At 39.2% G+C, this 24593-nt stretch overlaps 1 protein-coding gene across 1 annotated transcript; it reads right to left on the bottom strand.

The window, feature by feature from the left end:
• Positions 1-481: 481 nt before the first annotated feature.
• Positions 482-2447, bottom strand: LOC145095656 (zinc finger BED domain-containing protein RICESLEEPER 2-like). Its single transcript, XM_079033496.1, has 6 exons — positions 2017-2447; positions 1881-1934; positions 1548-1643; positions 1370-1429; positions 583-809; positions 482-486 (listed from the first exon to the last, which is right to left on the bottom strand). The coding sequence occupies exons 1-6, from the start codon at positions 2445-2447 to the stop codon at positions 482-484; spliced, it is 873 nt and encodes a 290-aa protein (XP_078889622.1).
• Between the last annotated feature and the right edge of the window lie 22146 nt (positions 2448-24593).

Below are 24593 nucleotides of genomic sequence, written 5' to 3'. Positions count from 1 at the left end.
GGAAATGGTGTGATTTTATTTTGATGGTTCGGTTATTTTTATGTCCAACCACAACTTTCTGCTTTTATTTCTTTTATTAAGTTTGACTTTTTTATTTGACAACTAGCACTAGATACAACATACAACAAAATGAACTTGCATCTAAAACATAATAAAATAAATATAACTTATAAGCATCAATTCATATTATATCAATACATTTCCTTTAATTTTTTAAATTTACAACTTGACAAAATGAACCTGCATCCAAAACATAATAAAATAGATATAACTTATAAGCATCAATTCATATTCATAACCATTAAGTCATCAACATCCAACCACAATTTGAAATTGATAAATCCAAAACATAATAATATCCATCAAAGTTCAAACTTCATCAAAAAGCATAAACATGTTTTTATCACCAACAATAAAACATATAAAGTAAACCACCATTAATCATAATCTCCTTGATCCTTGGAAGATTTTTTCCTTCTTTTCAATCTACATAAATAAATATTAATATTAGATTATTAGTATATAAACCACTAGTAATTGTAATCATAATATGAAATCATAACATATGGAAGAAAAACTTACCAATTTTTAAACCCGCCATCTTCTCATTAAATTCATCAATTTCTTTACTCTTCATAGCACAACCAAGCTCAAGATCTACCAATAAACACCTTATCCAATCTTGTACACAAATTAAAACTTTCGTGGTGTCGGGGTTGGGTGACCTCCTATACTTATCAATAACTCTGCCACCTGTACTAAAGGCCGACTCCGATGCAACTGTTGATATCGGCATAGCCAAAACATGCCTAGCTAAGGTAGAAAATATAGGGAATTTTATTGAATTCACTTTCCACCATCCTAAAAGATTAAACTTGTTGTCCCTTTTTTCCCTTCCATCCGCTAGATAAATCTCCACCTCACTTTTAATATATTGTTCCTAATGATCAAATTTGTCAAATTCTAGCTCCAAATCAATATCCATCTCACCAAAGCTACTTGAATTTTCACAAACAAGATTATCATGTGTGTTTTGTACATTCGCTTTTTCCACTTTGCTCTTGTAATGGTTAAACAAATCTTAAAGAGTCTTAGTCACCAATCCCAATATGTTTTTGCTTTTCACACTGCCCTTGCCATAGATCAGTTCAATGCAATAAGTAACGTATCCAAGCTTGTTGTGCAGATCCAAAACAACCGCAACATAAAGTAGATAATTCACATTATCTACAATGTCCCAATAGTTGTCATACTTTGCTTACATTGATATCTCCATATTCTTCTTTTTGTCAACTTGACTCAAGGTCATCTTAGTGATGGTGGCTTGCATTTTTACAAACTCGGAAAAAAAATATTCGTCGTTACATACTTCGAACCAGATATCTTAGTTGTAACATCGGAAAATATCTTCAAGTACTCGATTAAATTCCTATTTTAAATGCAAATATCAATATGTAAGTATTAAAATGATATACACAAAGTAATAACTAAAAGAAATAAACATACCTAGCTGTCTCTCAATCAACATCACTTGGTGCACCAACTACTTTAGCCTTTCTTTTCCTTTTTCTTGTGCTCCCATCCACATCGTCATCGCCTCGGTGGGAAAATAAGCCCCATAAGAAGGGTCTATCATATAAAGCCTATTGAGAAAATAAAACAAGCACTCAATGTTAGTTAAAGGAAAAATAATATAATTATAAAACAAATAAACATACCTTTTAAACGCATTCTCCTAAAGTACGGCTATTTCCAACATTAAATATGTTAAATTCCATCTCGTGTCAACATCAAGAGATGACTTTTGTTTAGATTTTACTTCAACATGAGCAACACAGTCTTCAAATGTTTTATACCGAGCCGGTGATGATTATACATACGTCACTACATTTCGAATTCTATTAACAGCATCGAATTGCTCTTCCAAACCGTCTCTAACAACAAGATTGATGATATGTGCACAAAAAACGGAGGTGAAAATATTTACAATATAATATATCATTCGGTCCCTTCAACATCCTCTTCAAATATCTTATAGCCCCGTCATTTGAAGACGCATTATCCACTGTCACAGTAAACAAAGTTTCAATCCCCCACTTTTGTATGCACTCATAAACCAAACTCCCAATGGTTTCACCCCTATGATTCTCTATAGAGCAAAAATTTAGAATTTTCTTTTGTAAAACCCATGCATCGTCAGTCCAATGAGCTGTAAGACACATATAATTCACGTTCTGAATAGATGACCATGTATCCGTAGTTAGGCATACTGTTTGGCCTTTCAACATTTCTTTAACTTTTTTCGCTTCTTCTTTATAAATCTCTATACATTCTCGAGCTATAGTCCTTCTAGATGTCATCTTAAACACCGAATTCAATTCCCACACAAATTCCTTAAAACCCTCATCATCAACAATGCTAAACGGTCGATTGTCTTTAATGCACATTTTGGCAAGGGCCGATCTACACTTCTCCTGGCTAAAGGAATGCTTAGCCAAAGACCCATCGGCCTCGGTACCTTTTGGCTTAAATCTTAATTTTGTTTGTTTCTTTGCATCTTTATCTTTACCTTCATAAAGGGGTGGGCACCTACAATAATGTCACATCCTTAATGACACTAGTTCGGGTACTTAGGTATACTTGTATACTTTTTATAAAAATACTTATATTTTTGAAAGTATACTTTTAGTTTAGAGAACTTAGGCCCCTTAATGTTTATAGTTGTATACCATGTATGGTTAGGTATACTTAGTTCACTATAAACAAGAGCTCTGATACCAATCTGTCACACCCCCAAACCGGAACAGCAGAAACATTCGAGGGTGGTTGACATCATGCGTAGTATCACAACAGTTGTATCATAGCAAGCATAGTAAACACAACCAAACATTGAATACATATATGAATAAGGTTTACATTGTCTTAGTACATAGTTTTGTTCATGACATAAGTAAAATCGAAAGACGTGATTCTAACGCGTCGACTTCTCCAAAAGTCCTGGAAGTACATGTCTACTAAATCCCTGAGAATACAAGCAGTTTTGAAAGAATATCAACATAAAGCTGGTGAGTTCATAAGCATTTAGTTTTGATGGAAAATGTTTCCTTGAATCCTTTTGAAAAGTGTTCCTCAAGAAAATCATATATTTTCTTATGAAAAGCATCTTTGAAAAACCATTCCTTCCATGACAGCCAGATTTATAAAAGGTATGTACAATCCAAGGAGTCGTGGAATGAATATGAATATCCATTAGTTATATGTAAAAACAATCTGTTTATGAATAGCCGAGTTATCCTAGGAAAATCCTATATTTTCCCTAAAAGTTGATGGTTGGTTATCCGTTCTAAACTAGGGTGTACAAGTATCTACCATACTTATATCGGTGAACGTAGTTTTCTTTTAAAAACCATGGTTACTCCCACTGAGGTATATTAGCACTATTTAATAAATAAAACTAATAAAAGCAAACGTTTTGAACTAAGTCCTGAAGGTACTAATAATACCCTCTAGTAATCAAATCGGTTATTACGTTGAGGTTAGTTCACTTGATTCATTATTACAAAAGTAAATATCTGTTATCTAGGTTTTGATTTTTATAACCATAACTGACTGGATACGGCCCCGCAATAGCCGGTATCCTTAATGACTTTGTCACCCGTAGACATGACGGTCCGACTATAGCTAGCAGCGAGGTGCGGGGTTGTCAGTCCCGTATAGATCTATACATAATAGTCACACTCTCCCTACAAGAGATTTTGCTTACAAGTGCTAGTCATACACTCTGATTATGTGGGAGTGTTACCAAGGACGTGTCTCCAACTTAGACTAACAAATTTACAAGTAATAATACTGAAAATCCTGTTTATGATTTGCATGAATCCTTTATAAAATAATACATTTTACTTCATGATTCACAAGTTCGTTACCCTAGTTTTGAAAACTGTTCCTACGAGTTGATTTGTTAATCGTTTGGTAAAACTGTTTTCTGTGTTAAAATCATACAAAAAATATAATTATCTTAAACAAAATAATATATTTTGAGCACAAGTTTCCTTGTACTTTTGCTTGTATTCCCTCCCTGAAAACATGAAAACTCGGAAAAACATAGGGGTATGAACTCACCGTTTGACGTGTGATTCGAATGTCAGATCGTTAGGGATGTTGAGTGTCAAGTGCAACCTCGAGCACAAACGGACCCTATTTAACATATAACGATGTATGGACATAATTAGGGTATAATACAACTAATCATGATAAGCGACATCCTACGGGACTAGGAAACACTTGCGACAAGTGTTACAATCACATATGATTGTATGAAGGGAGTGTAAGTCCACAAAAAAGAGTGTGTGGTCGGAGTGTGTGGTCAGAGTGTGTGGTCGGAGTGTGTGGTCAGAGTGTGTGGTCGGAGTGTATGGTCTGAGTGTGTAGTTGGAGTGTGTGGTCGGGGTGTGTGGTCAGAGTGTGTGGTCGGAGTGTGTGGGGTGTGTGGTCGGGGTGTGTGGTCGGAGTGTGTGGTCGGAGTGTGGGCAGAGTGTGTGGTCGGAGTGTATGGTCGGGGTGTTTGCTCGGAGTGTGTGGTCAAAGTGTGTCGGCGGAGTGTGTGGTCAGAGTGTGTGGTCGAAGTGTCTGGTCGGAGTGTGTGGTCGACTTTAAGGTGAATCAAGGCTCAAATCATGAAATCCTTCAAGTATAGCAAGCTAAAAGGATGGAATACTTACGTTTTTGAAGCCTTAAAAGTGTTTGTGGGTGATAAAAATAGAGAGAGAGAGGTGTACGATTGAGGAGAGGGGAAATAAAGTGAAAATGAGCCTCATCTATATATAGATAATGGGTGTGCGGCCACACACTCGGATGAGTAGCCACACACTCATGTGTGCGGCCATACACTCAGGTGTGCACCCACACACTCATGTGTGCGGCCATAAACTCGGGTGTGCGGCCATACACTTGGGTGTGTGGCCTCACACTCATGTGTGTGGCCACACACTCCTTTTGATGGAGTGTTTGGCCTTATTGCATCCCTAAATCTTAAACGAACCCATCCCTAATTCAAACTTTGGTTGTACAAGGCTTTAGATCATCCAAACTGACTCAAAACAATGCTAAAAGATAGCTGAAATGAGTTTAACATTTATAGAATTGGCTAAGTGTACAAGATAAAAGTTTCGGGTTGTCACATCATCCCCCCGTTAGAGGGAATTTTGTCCCGAAATTCAAGAATAAAGTTGTAACTCGTGGACTTGGAAAAGATGGGGTACTTTTGTTACCTTGGATTCTCGTGCTCCCAAGTGAATTCAAGTTCTCGTTTGGTATCCCAGTGAACCTTCACTATCTGGATACAACGTTCATCTCGTGCGTTGGACTTCCTGGTCCATGTCTTCAAATGATTCCTACATGAAGTGTAGACTCTCGTTTAACTCGATATTACCGAGAGGAATCGCAAGTGTCTCATCGGACAGACACTTATTTAGGTTTGACACTTGAAAGACGAGATGTATGTTGCTAAGTTCTCGAGGTAAACTTGCTAACCCAGTCGGAGGCAATGATTACAGGTATCCCATGAAAACGGATTACTTCTCGAAGGTATACACAGGTGAGTCTCTCCTTTTTGTACTCGGGCTCTCGCTGGATGTTTCATCGGATCTTCACTATCGTATCCGTTGGTTTTGATTCATACTCTTCGCATGAATACCTTCGGTTTTCGAAGAGAGATGAATTTTCAAAGTTCACATCTAACTGTCGTTACGAGTGACGGGAGTTTTGCGATCGAACGATTTAAAACAAAAGGGTTTGGTATAACATAGACTCAGTCGGACTAAACAAGATGGCGTCATAGAATCGCGCGTTAAGTTCGTCCAGAAAGATCGTTTCGTTAGCACATTGGTGCCTCTGGGTGAATATCTCTGGTGTTTGCTGTGTTTGATTCGAAATTAACAGGTACTACTAACACGAGCGTTCTGATGTCTTGAAACTATGACTTTCATGAAATGGTTCTTACTAGATCTCTCTATGATCGTTTGGTGTACACAAGCCGTGTATAATTACATCTAAACTTAACATATTCACTAAGTTATCATTACTTACTCATTGGGGCTTTAAATCTTATAATAATGTCGTGATTTAATTTGGACGAGGAAATAATCATGATTATGAGAAATTATAGGGGTTTTCGAAAACGTACCAAAACATAGCAGGGTTCTTTGACGCTTCCTCATTCTTTGAGGTCAGACTCCTCTTGTTTCCCCATTGTTCTTCTCTGTTGGGCAGTCTCTTTTGAAATGTCCTAAACTTCCACAGAGGTAACAGGTTGGACTTGTCCCAACATTGGTAGTTGGAATGATGAACCTGACTAGGGTTCTACAACTGTGGGCGGTGTGTCCCTTCCAGTTGCATCTAGTGCAATGCAGCACTTGGCAGACTCCATGATGACGATAGATGCATTTGTTGTAGTGTGGGAGATTTTCACAGTAAGGTATGGTTGGTGTTGGAATAGTAGGGATGACTGGGGTACTGATTGTCCTAATTCATTGCCTCTCAGTATGTCTTTGGGTTGAACAACTTCCTTTGAACTTTCGTTTTAGGATGTTAGATTGGAGACCAGGTGTGTCCTTTCTAGTAGGCACTTGTTGTTGAGAATGGTTAACACCAAGATTTGGATCGCCATTAACACTTCCACTCACATTTGTGTTGTTGGCGTTAAGAACAACTAGGGCGGCTGCCACCGTTGCTGTAACAGTAGCTTGGAACGTAGCTGAGTCCATATGGAAGATTGGCGTCTTACTTGTGGGTTGGTTACGTTTCTTCGGAGGCATGATTCTGCTACATGTGAAGAAAAGAAGCTTGTGAGCAACAATGGTTGCCTCTGGATGCATCCTAAATGTTTATCTATGCATTAAGATTTCCCGTTTTGCTATCTGACTGTCATTGATTGGACTCACATCTCCATGATGTTGTCCTAGCAAGAATAGATAAAGAAATGATCGCAATAAAGTTAACATACACTAAACTTACGAACTCCTTGTTGTTTAGCTCATTGCGCTGGCTGGATAACTCTCACATTTTCGTCGACTCTAGACGTTATGGAGATTTAGCTATAAGGGTAGTTCCGGGGATCAAGTCTATACGGGGTTCAACCTGACGATTGGAAGAAATCCATGGAATGTCTTTGCGGAAGACATCAGGAAAGTTGCAGACTTCGGGGATGCTCTCAGGGTCTTTAACTTTTTGTGTCTCATCAACCTCATGAGCCAGGAATGCATGGAATCCCTTTCTCAGGTACTTTTGGGCTTTGGCTCGGGGAATGATACGAAGGTTCGAACAAAATTTATGACTATAACCAGTGAGGGCTTCGTCAGGGGGAAAGATTGAGACGAGTCACCCTTTTGAATGCAAAGGACATCAGCACGATTTGGGGCTCAACCATCTCATGCCGATTATGATATCGTAATTTTTCACGAAGACTGATATGAAATTGATGGGGAAAAGGAATGATCGTCTAAGTACATCCTATGATACTTGTCTTGAGGCCAAAACAGTGATAGGATCTTGATAAAGTTGCTTAATTTGCATGCTATCGATCTAAGGTATACTTTTGACAAAGGTAATCTTTAACTAAAATATGATTGTTGCCATCATAAATGAAACTGAGATTACATAGATTTCGGAACCCTTGACCTAAAAATAGGTCTAAGTTATTCTCACGGGGAAAGAATCTTGACAAAATGAATGACAGAGATGTTAACAGAAAGGAGCTACTTAGAACATAAATATGAAAGTTATTCCTTAGAACAAAAAGGAAGTATGAGTAGAGTATTCTCCTATCGGTGACGGGCACTCCTCGGACGGATCCTTAAGTTAGCCAACTGGCACTCCATGTCAAGCAGACGACTCTCGCACACTGTCTGGTGTGCTCGGAGCTCTATGACCTCAGCTCGAGTGGTAGCTAGCTCTTGTTGTAAAGCTTCATTGTCCCTAAAATTTCTCCCGTGAGCAACTTTAATATAGCGAATGCGGTTTGTGTTGGCATCCGAGTCTGCCTCAAGCTCCATAGTTCGCTGAATGGCCACCACGTTTATTTCAACGTTGCGGGCCACTCGACGGACTATGATTGGAAGGGCTCTATCTACGGAGCCTCCCTCGTTCACATTGTAAAAGCGGCGATCTCCATTGTACGGGCGGGGTTGGCCTTGTTCGTGACTCCACCTATCCAGGCTTCCGGCCCACATAGGCGTTGGGCCTTCAAACTCATGTCGGGGGTTAGGATTTGGTATCAGGGCTATTTGAGGTAGGTTCTCGACTGCGGGTTCTGAGTCAGTCTCTTCAGGAAATGGTTCGACGAAGTCATCGTCCAAAGGAATCTCATGGTTCTCTTATGGCTCTGGTTCGAGCCATCCATCATCTCCTTGGTTGGGAAAGTACGGGCCGCCGGGGAGATGGAATCCGGCCATGCTAACTACGCGAGATAAGGGGTAAAGGGATAGTTATTAGGCATCGAATCTAGTAATACTTCCAATTTATCATAGTTTCATGATTGATTCTCGAGGGATGGGTAAGTTTCCGGTTCGGTCGTTATAGCATCCTAAAATACTCCTATAGTATTTTAACCCTTATGTTTGATTCTCGAACTTTTTTGTTACCTAGGTAAGTTTTAGGCTTGCTGCGACACCATAGTCACTCCCAAGCACATGTTGGTAATGTCTCAAATGAATATAGTTGATCAGGCTATATTAACCCTAGACATGATTACATAACTCCCAGGTTTAACCGCGATGTCCAACATCCAAATACTTTTGTTTTGTTCTACTTATGACACTGGTTCGGGTACTTAGGCATACTTGTATACTTTTTATAAAAATACTTATATTTTTGAAAGTGTACTTTTAGTTTAGAGCACTTAGGCCCCTTAATGTTTATAGTTCTATACCATGTATGGTTTGGTATACTTAGTTCACTATAAAAATAAGCTTTGATACCAATCTGTCACACCCCCAAACCGGAACGGTAGAAACGTTCGAGGGTGGTTGACGTCATGCGTAGTATCACAACAGTTGTATCATAGCAAGCATAGTAAACACAACCAAACATTGAATACATATATGAATAAGGTTTACGTTGTCTTAGTACACAGTTTTGTTCATTACAAAAGTAAAATTGAACGACGTGATTCTAACGCGCTGTGACATCCCCAAAATCATGGCCAGAAAAGACCGATTTCATTCATGCTTTTTAAAATAATTTCAGAGTAAATCCTTTTGATTTAAAAGAGTTGCGGAATTTGTTCCCAAAACAAAATATGATAAAATAATATTTATCAAAGCGTTTCATCAAGAGATGCCTTTTCATTATATAATCAAAACTTGGGATGTCATGTTCCGATACGGACCATAAAGCATAAACGATAACATTATAAGTCATTCAACAAACATATACATATACAGACTTGTAAACAAAACAACTTGATGATTCATCCATCTTATGCCCTCGCGCCACTACCTGTAATACGAAATAACTGAGTGGGTCAGACTTGGGAGCTTGGTGAGCATATAGGGTTTTCAACCCACAATAAATAATTATATTTAATTTCACCAACCAACAATAACCCGATTACCCATTCCCGTTATCCTCACTTTATGTCCCTAAAACAACATCTATCTCAAGGGACCTAATCTGGGATTTTCATCGGGACGGACATTACTGCTAAGGGGTTTCTTCAACAATAGATATCCTAAAGGCAACCATGAGGTGAACACATCGTTCACAATACCTACAGGGTATGAACCTGCTAGCGTTCCACAGGACTGTCTAGAACGAGTCTGTGGTCGTTATCCATACTCTGCTGAATAACTAGATCAACAACAACAACATCGAGGCCTCTCATCTGTTTATCACACATCAACTATCTACCCATGTTTTACCCAACATAGTAGTACATAAAAATCTATATTTTTATACATAGTTTAAAACCAGTATAGCATGCTCAATCAATACATATTCCATATAACAGATGAGGCACACACACATAACACGTATTTCATAGAGAATAAATCAAATCTATGAGATAGAAGAAAGTGAATATACATTCACACTTATAACAACAAAATATACACATAACACGTATTTCGTATTAAATACTTCATAGTTATGCATTAGAAGAAAGTAACTACACACTCACTTGATCAGAAGATGATCAGACAACACTACGACTTGTAGAAGTAGTATTCTTCGATAGACCTGGAAGATCTTCACAAAAACCGGGCTCCTTGCGGGTAGAGCTTCGGCTCAGGAATCTTACTTTTTGGGATCTTCGGGCTTCGGGACTTGCTTCGGGGCTCGGGAATGATACCGGGGCTTCGGTATAATTCTAGCACGAAAAACGATGCAAAAACACGAGAGAATGGGAAGAAATGAGCAAAGAACTCAACTGCCCTCAATATCCTTTTATAGAGGGCTAGAACTTCGATTTGCGCTGGGCGTAATATGAAATTACGCTGGGCGTAATGAGGATAGGATCGATGACCCCCCCTGGATAAGATCGGTTATTTTATATTTAAATTAAATATCGAAAATATTTAATAAACTTCAAAAATTCATATCTTCCTCATACGAACTCCGTTTTCGACGTTCTGTATATCCCCGCGTAGGTGAGACTACGCTCTACAACATTCGTTTAGACTCCATTGGCTATTTTTGAATTTATTTTTAGTAGGCCGGGGCAGGAAAGTTCCGTTATAAATTCACAACTTCTACATTCGACGTCTGTTTTCGCCTATCTTTTTATCGATTCGCTACAATTAACGAGATCTTCGATTCTCGTTTAGATTCTTTTGGCTAAAAACCGCTCGGTCTCAAAGCGAGTATTCGGGCTGCATGCTGCTTAGTCGAAAGTTAGAAAAATCATAACTTCTTCATACGAAGTCAGATTTGGGCATTCTTTTATGCACGCTCTCGGTTTAACGAACTCTACGACGTTCGTTTAGTTCACTAAGGCTAAATAACGCTCTAAATTAAATTTCACTTTTTACGTCATTCAGCGTTGCCGGTTCTGTCGCGAAACTTCTACATGTCATAACTTCTTCGTTATAACTCGGATTTTGGCATTCTTTATATATTCGGAAACCTCGTTCCAACTACTACCACATTATACATAGATATCAGCTTTATCTAACATTTTATTTTGACGCTTATTTTTATTTTCAATTACATTAAGACACACAATTAAGCACAAAACACATAATACTCAAATAATACACTTCTATTCTTTCAAAACGGGTTACAAAGGTTAACCTAGACTATTATATCAACATTAATGACAAGCCCAGAAACACAGGCGTTACAATTCTCTCCACCTTAGAATGATTCCGTCCCCGGAATCACACATCAACAAACAAATGCGGATAGCGACCCATCATGTCACTCTCCGTCTCCCGGGTGAGATTCAGCACATTCATGTGTTTCCATCGGACAAGCACTAACTCGATTGCCTTCGGTTCTTCAACCAACCTTTTGTTCTCATCAATTCTCAACTCCGAAAGTGGAATCATGTCGGGAAATTCTCCCGTGAACTTCCTTAAATAACACACATGAAAAATGTTATGAATTCCATTCAGTTCTTCTGGTAGTTCGAGCTTGTAAGCTTGGTTCCCAATCCTCTCAAGAACTTTAAACGGTCCAATAAACCTTGAACATAAGTTTCCCCTTTTACCAAATCTTATAAGTCCCTTCCACGGCGAGACTTTAAGCAAAACCGAATCTCCAACTTCAAAAGTCATCGGTCTTCGCTTGTTGTAAGCATAGCTCTTTTGACGATCCTGAGCTGCTAACATTCTTTCCCTAATTATTTTCAACTTTTTAGCAGTTTGATGGACTATCTCCGGTCCCATAAACTGCTTTTCCCCATCCTCAAGCCAACAAGACGGCGTACGACACTTCTGTCCATCCAAAAGCTTGATAAGGTGCCATCTTAATGCTCGAGTGGAAACTATTATTGTAGGAAAATTCTACCAAAGGTAAATGTTCATCCCAATTACCTTGGAATTCCAGGGTACATGCTCTCAGCATATCTTCAAGTGTTTGTATCGTCTGTTCGCTCTGACCATCAGTCTGTGGATGGTAAGCTATACTTAAACACAACTTGGTACCCAATTCCTCTTGTAGACTTTTCCAAAATCGCAAGGTGAAACAGCTATCACGATCTGAAACAATCGTTAACGGAACACCATGAAGCCTCACTATTTCCTTCACGTAAGAATTCGCAAGCTTTTCCATAGACTATTTCACCTTGGCTACTATGAAATGCACACTCTTAGTGAATGGATCAACGACGACCCAAATCATGTCGTGACCATTCTTTGTTCTCGGTAGTTTAGTGACAAAATCCATAGCGATGTCTTCCCATTTACCCATAGGCACAGGTAAAGGTTCTAAACTTCCATATGGTTTTTGATGTTGTGTTTTGACTCACGCACAAGTCACACACTGGCCACATACCTTGCAACATCAAGCTTCATCGTCGGCCACCAGTAGTAGGGTTTTAGGTCCCTATACATTTTAGTGCTACCGGGATGAATCGAGTACATGGTCTTGTGAGCTTCTTCCATCAGAAGATCTATGACTCCTCCTGTCTTAGGTATCCAAATCCGATCTTGGAACACCTTCAGTCCATGACTGATTATACCGAACACCAACATTTTGCCCAAACGTTCCTCGTTTCGGTCATTCTTCTCAAAAGCTTCCTCTTGAGCTTTCTTTATACTTTCCACAATGGTCGAGACAACTTCAATTCTCAATGCTCTTGGCCTTTTCCTTTTAAGATTGACTTTCCGACTGAGAGCAACAGCAACAACATTTGCTTTACCGGGGTGGTAAAGTATCTCAGATTCGTAGTCGTTAAGTAAATCTAGCCAGCGTCATTGCCTCATATTCAATTCTTTCTGATTAAAGAGATATTGGAGACTCTTATGATCAGTGAAAAGCTTGGACTTCGTGCCATAGAGGTAATGCCTCCATATCTTTAGAGCGAAAGCTACCGCTGCCAAATCCAAATCATGAGTCGGGTAGTTCTTTTCATGCTCTTTAGAGCGAAAGCTACCGCTGCCAAATCCAAATCATGAACTAGGTCTAATGAAACATTTGTCCAATAACTCCTGAAGTTGCATCATCAGCTCCTTCATCTCCGTCAGTGCTAATCGGTAAGGTGCTTTTGCTAATGGCATCGTCCCTAGTAACAAGTCTATTCTAAACTCCACTTGTCTATCAGACGGTAATCCGGGAAGATCTTCGGGAAATACTTCCCGATAATCACACACGACAGGAATGCTTTGCATCGCCTTTTTCTCCTTCTTAGCATCTATCACAAATGCTAGATACGATGTACATCCTTTGGCCAAACACTTTCTAGCTTTCATCAATGAAACGATTCCAGAATTTACTTTGCGTTCATCTCCATACACCATAAACGACTCTTTCCCTGGCGGGTTTACCTTTACAATCTTCTTCTTGCACAATATCTCGGTGTCATTGGCGCTAAACCAATCCATTCCCAACACGATGTCGAAACAATTAAGTTCTATAGGCAATAATTCCTCGAGGAACTTATTCCCATTCAAGTCAATTAAGATGTTTTTCATACGATGGCTAACAGGTACAAACTTGCCACTAGCAACTTCGACTAATAAGGCATTATCTATTCTATCAGCATGCAAAGCTAGTTTCCTACCAAATTCATGTGAAATAAGGGAGTAGTTGGCTCCAGAATCAAATAAAATTTGGGCAGGCAATGTTTTTACGAGAAAGGTACCTGAAGCGACATCAGCTTAATCTTTAGCAGCTTCCAGTGTCATCCGGAATGCTCTCGCCTTTGGCTTTTGCGGAATGTTGGGTCTTGTTGCCTCCTTCTTTTTCGGGCAGTCTCTTGACATGTGTCCCTCCTCACTACAACCGTAACAAACTTTCTTAGTGAGGGTGCATTCATTGGCATAGTGCCCTGGCTTTCCACATTTAAAACATGTGGCCACTACCTCACATTTTCCATGATGCTTCTTCTTACATTTTTCGCACCATTTCGCTTCGCCTCCTCCTCCTCTCAAACTAGACTTCGAGAACTTGTTTTTCTTGTTCGACCCTGAAGGTCCATCGAACTTCCTTTTCTCACCAACATCTATCCTTTCCAGACCCTTTTCCTTCTGCTGGGCCTCAACATTCTTAGCTGCTCGAACAGCTATTTTCAGAGTGTTTGCCATCTTGAATGTCGGGCCAAAGTCGGTAGGCAATCCATTAGCGAACCTCTCAATCTTGGAGAGTTCTGTTGCCACTAGGTACGGAAATAACTTCATTTTCTCAGTGAATGCAGTAGCATAGTCATCTATGCTCATCCTCCCCTTCTTCAAGTTATGGAACTCATTGTTCAGATCAATAAGATCTATCTCTGAACAATACTGCACCCTTAACTGTTCCAAGAACTCCTCCCATGACATTTTCAGGGCTTCTCCTCGTGGTATAGTATCTGCTAGTAACTTCCACCAACTCAAGACTCCAGTCTTCAGTTGTCTAACTGCAAAGACAGTCTTCTGTTTGTTACTACAGTCGCAACTTTCAAATACCATCTCCATTTCGGAGATCCAATCGATAATCTCAACAGGCTTCGGGCTTCCAGAAAGACTTGGCGGCTTGGCGCCCAAGAAGTTCTTGTACATTCGCCCATCCTTGTTGTTTCTCCTTTCCGAGTCATTCCCTCGTTCTCCTTGAGTCCCAACTTGACTCACCATGCGACTATTGTTTCCTTCCTCCGATTGCTCGGGAATCAATTCAGGTTCCTCGATGGGCATGATAGGTTCGTCCCTATTTTCATGTAACATCCGTCGCATTTCTTCTCTTTTTTCGGCGAACGTAGTCCGAACCATGGCTTGCACCCCAACCATTGTTATTGGTTCTGGTGCAGCTGCTACAACAGGCATTTGCTCAATCACTGGTGGTTGATTCCTGTTTTCATCCGCGTTTCCAACGCCACTCCTTGTTCTCACCATTTTTGATCTACACACCAAATAAGGTGAGATTAGATCCTCATTCACGATAGATGTTTGAATCATCCTTATCACTCTGAAACGTTTACATGCTAGTTCTAATATCGTCGTCATACGCTTAGAATCCTACACACATAAGGTTTCCAGATCCGGTCGGCAACACACCATAGATCTGAACAAATAATATCATATATGGCAACATATAACATTTAGCACATAAAACCATTTTAGGCAACTTTCCTAAAATAAACTAGTGCTCTTGTCTATAATGTAACAGACACACATCTCACAATGCCCATTTAGCATTCTAAGTTTAAGTCTAGAAATCCTACAAATTCCTAGTTCGCTTAAACAAATGCTCTGATACCAACTGTGACATCCCCAAAATCACGGCCAGAAAAGACCGATTTCATTTATGCTTTTTAAAATAATTTCAGAGTAAATCCTTTGGATTTAAAAGAGTTGCAAAATTTGTTCCCAAAACAAAATATGATAAAATAATATTTATCAAATCATTTCATCAAGAGATGCCTTTTCATTATATAATCAAAACTTGGGATGTCATCTTCCGATACAGACCATAAAGCATAAACGATAACATTACAAGTCATTCAACAAATATATACATATACAAACATGTAAACAAAACAACTTGATGATTCATCCATCTTATGCCCTCACGCCACTACCTGTAATATGAAATAAATGAGTGGGTTAGGCTTGGGAGCCTGGTGAGCATATAGGGTTTTCAACCCACAATAAATAATTATATTTAATTTCACCAACCAACAATAACCCGATTATCCATTCCCGTTATCCTCACTTTGTGTCCCTAAAACAACATCTATCTCAAGGGACCTAATCTAGGATTTTCATCGGGATGGACATTACTGCTAAGGGGTTTCCTCAACAACAGATATCCTAAAGGCAACCATGAGGGGGATAGAGTACACCGGTGAACACATCGTTCACAATACCTACAGGTTATGAACCTGCTAGCGTTCCACAGGACTGTCTAGAAAGAGTCTGTGGTCGTTATCCATACTCTGCTAAATAACTAGATCAACAACAACAACATCGAGGCCTCTCATCTGTTTATCACACATCAACTATCTACCCATGTTCTACCCAACATAGTAGTACATAAAAATCTATATTTTTATACATAGTTTAAAACCAGTATAGCATGTTCAATCAATACATATTCCATATAACAGATGAGGCACACACATAACACGTATTTCATAGAGAATAAATCAAATCTATGAGATAGAAGAAAGTGAATATACATTCACACTTATAACAACAAAATATACATATAACATGTATTTCATATTCAATACTTCATAGTTATGCATTAGAAGAAAGTAACTACACACTCACTTAATCAGAAGATGATCGGACAACATTACGACTTGTAGAAGTAGTATTCTTCGGTTGATCTGGAAGATCTTCACAAAAACCGGGCTCCTCACGGGCAGAGCTTCGGCTCGGGAACCTTACTTCTCGGGATCTTCGGGGCTTCGGGACTTGCTTCGAGCTCGGGAATGATACTGAGGCTTCGAGATAATTCTTGCACGAAAAACTATGCAAAAACGCGAGAGAAAGGGAAGAAATGAGCAAAGAACTCGGCTGCCCTCGATATCCTTTTATAGGGGGTTGGAACTTCGATTTACGGTAGGTGTAATATGAAATTACACTGGGCGTAATGAGGATAGGATCGCTGACTCCCCCTGGATAAGATCGGTTATTTTATATTTAAATTAAATATCGAAAATATTTAATAAACTTCAAAAATTCATATCTTCCTCATACGAACTCTGTTTTCGACGTTCTGTATATCCCCGCGTAGGTGAGACTACGCTCTACAACTTTCGTTTAGACTCCATTGGCTATTTTTGAATTTATTTTTATTATTTATTTTTAGTAGGCCGGGATAGGAAAGTTCCGTTATAAATTCATAACTTCTTCATCCGACGTCCGTTTTCGCCTATCTTTTTATCGATTCGCTACAATTAACGAGATCTTTGATTGTCATTTAGATTCTTTCGGCTAAAAACCGCTCGGTCTCAAATCAAGTATTTGGGCTGCATACTGCTAAGTCGAAACTTAAAAAATCATAACTTCCTCATACGAAGTCAGATTTAGGCGTTCTTTTTATGCACGCTCTCAGTTTAACGAACTCTATGACTTTCGTTTAGATCACTAAGGCTAAATATCGCTCTAACATAAATTTTAGTTTTTACGTCATTCAGCGTTGTCGGTTCTGTCGCGAAACTTCGATAGGTCATAACTTCTTCGTTATAACTCGGATTTTGGCATTCTTTATATATTCGGAAACCTCGTTCCAACTACTACCACATTATACATAGATATCAACTTTATCTAACATTTTATTTTGACGCTTATTTTTATTTTCAATTACATTAAGACACACAATTAAGCACAAAACATATAATACTCAAATAATACACTTCTATTCTTTCAAAACGGGTTACAAAGGTTAACCTATACTATTATATCAACATTAATGACAAGCCCAGAAACACAAGCATTACATGCGCGGACTTCTCCAAAAGTCCTGGAAGTACTTGAAAATCATGTTTATGATTTGCATAAATCCTTTATAAAATAATAAATTTTACTTCATGATTCACAAGTTTGTTACCCTAGTTTTGAAAACTGTTTCTACCAGTTGATTTGTTAATCGTTTGGCAAAACTGTTTTCCATGTTAAAATCATACTGAAAATATAATTATCTTAAACAAAATAATATATTTTGAGCACAAGTTTCCTTGTACTTTTGCTTGTATTCCCTCCCAGAAAACATGAAAACTTGGAAAAACGTAGGGGTATGAACTCACAGTTTGACGTGTGATTCGAATGTAAGATCTTTAGGGATGTTAAGTGTCAAGTGCAACTTCGAGCACAAACAGACCCTATTTAACATATAACGATGCATGGACATAATTAGGGTATAATACAACTAATCATGATAAGCGACACCCTACGGGACTAGGAAACACTTGGGACAAGTGTTACAATCACATATGATTATATGAAGGGAGTGTAAGGCCACACAAAAGAGTGTGTGGTCGGAGTGTGGTGTTGGAGTGTGTGGTCGGAGTGTGTGGGTATGTGGTCGGAGTGTGTGGTCGGGGTGTGTGGTCAGAGTGTGTGGTCGGAGTATGTGGTCGGAGTGTGTGGGGTGTGTGGTCGGGTGTGTGGTCGGAATGTGTGGTTGGTCGGGGTGTGTGGTCGGAGTGTGTGGTCGGAGTGTGTGGTCGGGGTGTGTGGTCGGAGTGTGTGGTGAGAGTGTCTGGTCAGAGTGTGGTCAGAGGGTGTGGTCTGAGTGTGTGGTCGGAGTGTATGATCAGAGTGTGTGGTCGGAGTGTGTGGTCAGAGTGTGTGGTCGACATTAAGGTGAATCAAGGCTCAAATCTTGAGATCTTTCAAGTATAGCAAGCTAAAAGGATGGAATACTTACGTTTTTGAAGCCTTAGAAGTGTTTGGGGATGACAAAAGTAGAGAGAGAGAGAGAGAGAGAGAGAGAGAGAGAGAAAGAGGTGTGTACGGTTGAGGAGAGGGGAAATGAAGTGAAAATGAGCATCATCTATATATAGATAATGGGTGTGTGGCCCCACACTCGGGTGTGCGGCCCCACACTCGGGTGTGCGGCCATACACTCGGGTGTGCGGCCACACACTCATGTGTACGGCCATACACTCGGGTGTGCGACCTCACACTCATGTGTGTGGCCACACACTCCTTTTGATGGAGTGTTTGGCCTTTTGCAACCCTAAATCTTAAACCAACCCATCCCTAATTCAAACTTTGGTTGTACATGGCTTTAGATAATCCAAACAGGCTCAAAACAATGCTTAAATATAGCTGAAATGAGTTTAACATTGATAGATTTGGCTAAGTGTACAAGATAAAAGTTCCAGGTTGTCACAAAGAATTAAGTAGATGACAGAGTAATGAGGAGGTTTCGTTCTCTCTAGTGCCACAAGCTAAAACCTTTTTACAATATGTGCATTCTGATTTTTTTGCGCCTTTAACATATGGAAAATGTTGCCATACAATGGACCGTAACTTAGGTTTTGCATTATTTTCTTCTTTAACGTCACCTTCACCTTGGACTTCAACTCCATCTTCTTTTTGATCATCCACATTAATTACACCTTCATTAGTAGCCATGCTTAAATACATATTGCGTTAGTACTAAATCAGGTGAAAAAATGGTGAGTTGCAAAACAAAAAAGATTATAATAAAAGAAATACATATTGTGTTTTAATTATCACTAGTTATATGTTTAAATTGTTTCTTATCTTAGTTTAAAATAAATAGGCATATCACCTCAACAAGTAACATTGGTCACATTTAACAGTGGAAAAGGGGTGGGGTATGATAGTAAATTCATATAGGCTTACAAATAAAAGGAAATATAGGGTAATTTCACATGCTATCGTTTAATAGTGGAAAAAGAGATGCTATATTTTTAGAATCTGTCTACAAAAACTTTAAGAAATCTTAGCCTTACATACCATTAACCTCCTTTGAATTTCAATAAATATTTGGGTAATTTCATAGGCTATCGACATGTTCTTGATTATAAAAAATTGTCACTTAATATCTGGATAATTTCAGATGTTATCAACAGATGTTACCAACAGACAAATAAGACTGTCTTCAACAAAATAAGCCACATCCAGTTTTCGACAAACAAAAAAGAACCATAGTAACAAAATAACAAGATCAAATACAGTAGGTTCGAAGTGTTGGTAACCCCATTGTTGGAAATTGTGACAACCCTATATTTTTCCAAAAGCAATGTAACACTCAAAAGTCAAATACAATGAAAACTATTTGGATTCAACGAAATTAACCTCAAAAATAAAGTGTTCAAATATCTAAATTAGGATACATCAAATGATAGATATCGTGCCAAGGTTTCCAAAAATGTAAAGAACATTCGAAACCGGGTTATATTGAAGAAACTATAACCACTCAAATGTTTACGGCACACCCGGTAAAACACTATTTAACGTAAAAAGTGAAATTACAATAAAACACATTTTTGCCTTAAGTATCTAAACAAAAGTCGTAGAGCTCATTAAATTGTAAACGTACATAAAAAGATCGCCCAAATCGGAACTCGTATGAAGAAGTTACGAATTTTCTAAGCTTCGTAACAGTAGTAGAGGGCTAAAAACTCGAATTGATGATCGAGCGATATTTAGCGAACGCAACCTAAACGAAAGTTGAAGGTCTCCACAATAGGAGTAAAATGATAAAAAGACAAACGAAAACTGACGTCGGATAAAGAAACTATGAATTTTTAACGGACTTTAGCTGTCCCGGCCTATTAAAAACATATCATTAAAAATAAATTCAAAACTAGCCGACGGAGTCTAAATGAAAGTTGTAGAGCATAATCTTACCTACGCGTGGATATAAAGAACGCGAAAAACGGAGCCCGTACATGAAAGCTACGGAATTTAGAAGACGGAAGCCAGGATTACGCCCAGCGTAATGTAGGAGTACGCCCAACGTACTCAGGTGCAGGGTCGAGTCCCATCGGCTGCAGCTCTACGCCTAGCTAGACTCAAGTCGTAAGCCATGACGCAAAGTTACACCCAGCGTAACCGAAGTACGCCCAGCGTAACGCGTACGCCCAACGTACTCCGGTGGTACGCCCGGCGTACTCGCCTTTCCAGTACTATAAATACAAGGCATAAGCTACGGATTTGTGGCACACATTCTCAAACTGTCACTTACTCCCACACACTTTCAAGCACCAGAGGCCGTCCCGACACCCTCGGTTTCCGCACCCAAGCCCCCGACGAAGGTTCTACGCTACCGAGATCCCCGAAGAGCTCGAAGACGCAACTTTCCGCGGGTGAAGTTCTGCTTGACTCTAGTCCCACTCTCTTCAAACCAAACAAGTGAGTTCATACCCCTACTTTTCAAGTCTTTTCATGTTTTAGGGGGAGAAATACAAGTACAATACAAGTAAACGTATCGTTTTATAAACATAAATGAAACATCTATCTTATTATTTATCGGTACCAACATCTTACTTTACGTATAAAGTTTAGTATATCATCAAGCTATTTTCACCAAATAGAACATACCTTCTGAAAAACTATAATGGGTATAGTTAGCAAGTTATTCATACATTCTTACGTATACCTCTTGAAAAACAAAATACTTTCAACAAATATGAAGTAAAGTCTTTCTTATCGTAAATCCATTTATACTAAGTGATGTGAGATATTCAAACTTCAACGTACTCTTATGTATGCATTTCAAGTCTTGTATTATATACCATAATCTCTTGGAGGGAGAGCGTGATGCTTGTGTATAGATCTATACGGGATTGACAACCCCGCACCTAAACTGTTAGTTATAGTTAGACCGGTAGGTCTGGGGTGACAAATGTCATAACGCTACAACACCTGAAGAATGTTGTTACAGGCAGTCTGTGTCAATAGTATGGTTATAAGACTCACATGAAAGTATAAAAACAAGTTTGATTTACGAGATTCATATATACATTCAGTATTTACATTATTTTGAGCACAAAGTTTATCTTTAACATTCAAGTACGAAAAATACTAACGCACTCCAACTTTGGGAACTTTTCATACTATATATAGAAAATATTGGATTTTCTGAAAACCACGTTCATCGATTTTCCACCAACAGGACATACTTTTCAATACAAAACACTTATGAACTCACCAACTTAATTGTTGACACTTTTTCGAAATCACTTGTATTTCTCAGGGAATCAGTAATATAGGTAACCACCAGCTTTTGAAGAAGGTATGCTAAGGACGTTTATTATTAAACATTTACATCATCCTATTGTAATATTCTTTTGGAAATATGTATAACGCAACAATATATGTTTTTATTATATATATATATATATATATATATATATATATATATATATATATATATATATATATATATATATGATGGTTGTGTTACTTTCTTTACAATATTCAATTGTTATGGTACTACGTGAAGTCATCCACCCCCGAATGTTTCCGCCATTCTGGTTTGGGGGTGTGACAGATTGGTATCAGAGCCTTGTTTATAGTGAACTAAGTATATATCAAACCGCATAAAATATACAAACTATAAATGCAAAGGGGACCAAAAAAACCCTCTGACAAAGCGTTTTCATAAACAATATATTTTCTTTTAAAAATATACATTTTTACTCGCATGTATTGGTCTCGTATCATAACAAAGTTTTCTAAAAAGTATTAAGGCAAGTTGTGACACTACGATTGGGCCTCGAGGTATGTAATCAAATCAAGAATAGATATAGCCTGATCAACTATATTTATCCTGGATTTGACCAACGTACGTCGAGGAATGGTCGTAGTGGATAACAAGCCAAAAACGTACCAAATAAAATTATTTTAGATTCGCCAATTTGAAATACTATAGGACTATTGTTATAAAATAGTACAATGAAAAACTTGCTCACCATAAGATATAGTTAAACATAGGATGCCGTTAAAATAGAAAGTTTGTTTCTTATAAAATTCTCATACCTCTATCCTAGTACAGACAAATGACCGGGTTCCATTTACCGGGAGGTCCCTACTACCCAAACCAAGGCAACGACGGATGGATAGAGGAAGACCCGGAGGAAATCGAAGAGGAAGTCGAAGTCGGAGAGGAATTCGAAGTCGACGAGGAGGTCGAGGAGGAAGAAGAAGCTGCAAGTGGGATAGACTCCGAGCTGGAAGTAATCGACCCTCCCGCTCCTCATCCTCCCGAAGTCAAACAATATCAACCAGGACCCATCCCCATCTGGGGAAGCCACCTCTACTACTGGAGCCGCCAACTAGGTGTACGCCCTCTTTTCGGCATGTTTCGAGATTTTTACAATGTAAGTGGGGGAGGCTCAGCAGATCGAGCGCTTCCCGTTATTGTGGGAACTATAGCTACCCAGAACTACCATGCGGACAAGCAAGCGGCCAGAGTTCGCGAGATCAATGTTGCTACACAGGGTAATGCCGCAGACATCCGTCGTCTGGAAGGACTACACGAAAATCCCCAACTCTACACAGGGACACTTCAGAATCAAATGGTGGCAGCACTAGCAGAAATAAGAGAGATGAAGGAACATCAAGCAGTTCTTGAAAGGCGCCTAATGGGAGTCAAGCAGTCGGATGCCGAGTCTAGCTCCAAAGGTACCACACGCTGCAAGTAGAACTTGCTCAACTCCAACAATTTTGATATAGAATAGGACCTCGGATAAAGTTTTTCTCTTATTTCCGTTGTACTTGTAATCGAAGACCTCTAGATAGGTCAAATTTTCCTAAACACGAAGCATAATGTAACGCACCGTATGTGTGACATATATATAAATATGACGTACTTCTTTACATACCTCTCGAAACTTATGGGATTATCTAAATTGTTATATCTACTCTGAACTAAAGTCAAAACAAATTACAAGATACAACTAACCCTCTAGTACACGATTGTTAAATCATTAGAAACTTATAGTGTTCAATATTATTTCTCTACCAGAACATGCCTCCTCGTAGATCAGCCCGCAGAAACTCAGCTCCAACACCACCTCCACCGCCCCCTCCAACTATGGATGCAGCTATGTTCCAAACTGCTGTAACAGCCGTTGTAACCGCAGCGATGGCTCAAATGAGCAACAACGGGTTAGGAGGAGGAATAAACAGCTTTACAAATGGCCAAAGCCAAGGTCGTTCCGGGGTATGTACTTACAAGGACTTCACCAATGGAAAACCTATTCCCTTTTATGGGACTGGGGGAGTGATGGCTCTATCCCAATGGATAAAGAAAACGAAAGCTGTATTTGAAATTTGCGCATGCCCTGAAGAAAGCAAAGTAAAATTTGCTGCTTTTACTTTCTCTGAGCGAGCCTTGACATGGTGGAACGGCCACGTCAAGGCACTAAACCTAGTGGTGGCGAACTCCATGGGTTGGGAAAAACTGAAACAAATGCTCCTACGAGAGTACTACCCAAGAGGCGAGATTCAGAAGCTCGAACAGGAACTGTGGGGCCTTACGATGGTAGGCTCGGACATCGCAGGCTATACCAACAGATTCAGCGACTTGATAATACTTTGCCCAGGGATGTTGATCCTGGAAAGCCAAAAGGTGGAGAGGTACATCTGGGGATTATCACCCCAACTTCGGGGAAGTGTGTTAGCCTCCAAACCCATGACCTTCGACAACGCCAAAGAACTGGCACAATCTCTCGTTGATCATGGTGTCTGTCAAGGAGTCATGACTATCGTCGCTGAACCAACCAAAGGGAATAAAAACAACAATGATAACAATGCCAACAACAACAACAACAAGAAATTCTGCCACAAGAGAAAGGGGCAAACTTCGCAAGAACCTTCAAAGAAACAAACGGTGGCGGTTCATGCCGCTACTGCTCCCACTACAACTCCTGCTACCCCTGCGCCCACAAAACAATATCCTGGGAACCTGCCAAAGTGAAGCAAATGCAACTACCATCACGACGGTAATTGCCACGAAATGCACTGTAAAAA

This window comes from Lactuca serriola, chromosome 3 (assembly GCF_051521515.1).
Source record: "Lactuca serriola cultivar US96UC23 chromosome 3, Lser_US96UC23_V15, whole genome shotgun sequence".
Taxonomy (NCBI): Eukaryota; Viridiplantae; Streptophyta; class Magnoliopsida; order Asterales; family Asteraceae; genus Lactuca; species Lactuca serriola.
The sequence above is the reverse complement of the archived record's forward strand: the minus strand, read 5'-3'. Positions and strand labels throughout refer to the sequence as shown.

Excerpts from the sequence above, each read along its gene's own strand:
- LOC145095656 (XM_079033496.1), bottom strand. The coding sequence starts at position 2,447 with ATGTGCATTAAAGACAATCGACCGTTTAGCATTGTTGATGATGAGGGT. Across the intron at positions 1,644-1,880 it reads AGAATTCGAAATGTAGTGAC|GCTTTATATGATAGACCCTT; the intron begins GTATGTATAATC and ends TTTTCTCAATAG. Across the intron at positions 810-1,369 it reads ACTAAGATATCTGGTTCGAA|GCATGTTTTGGCTATGCCGA; the intron begins GTATGTAACGAC and ends TACCTTAGCTAG.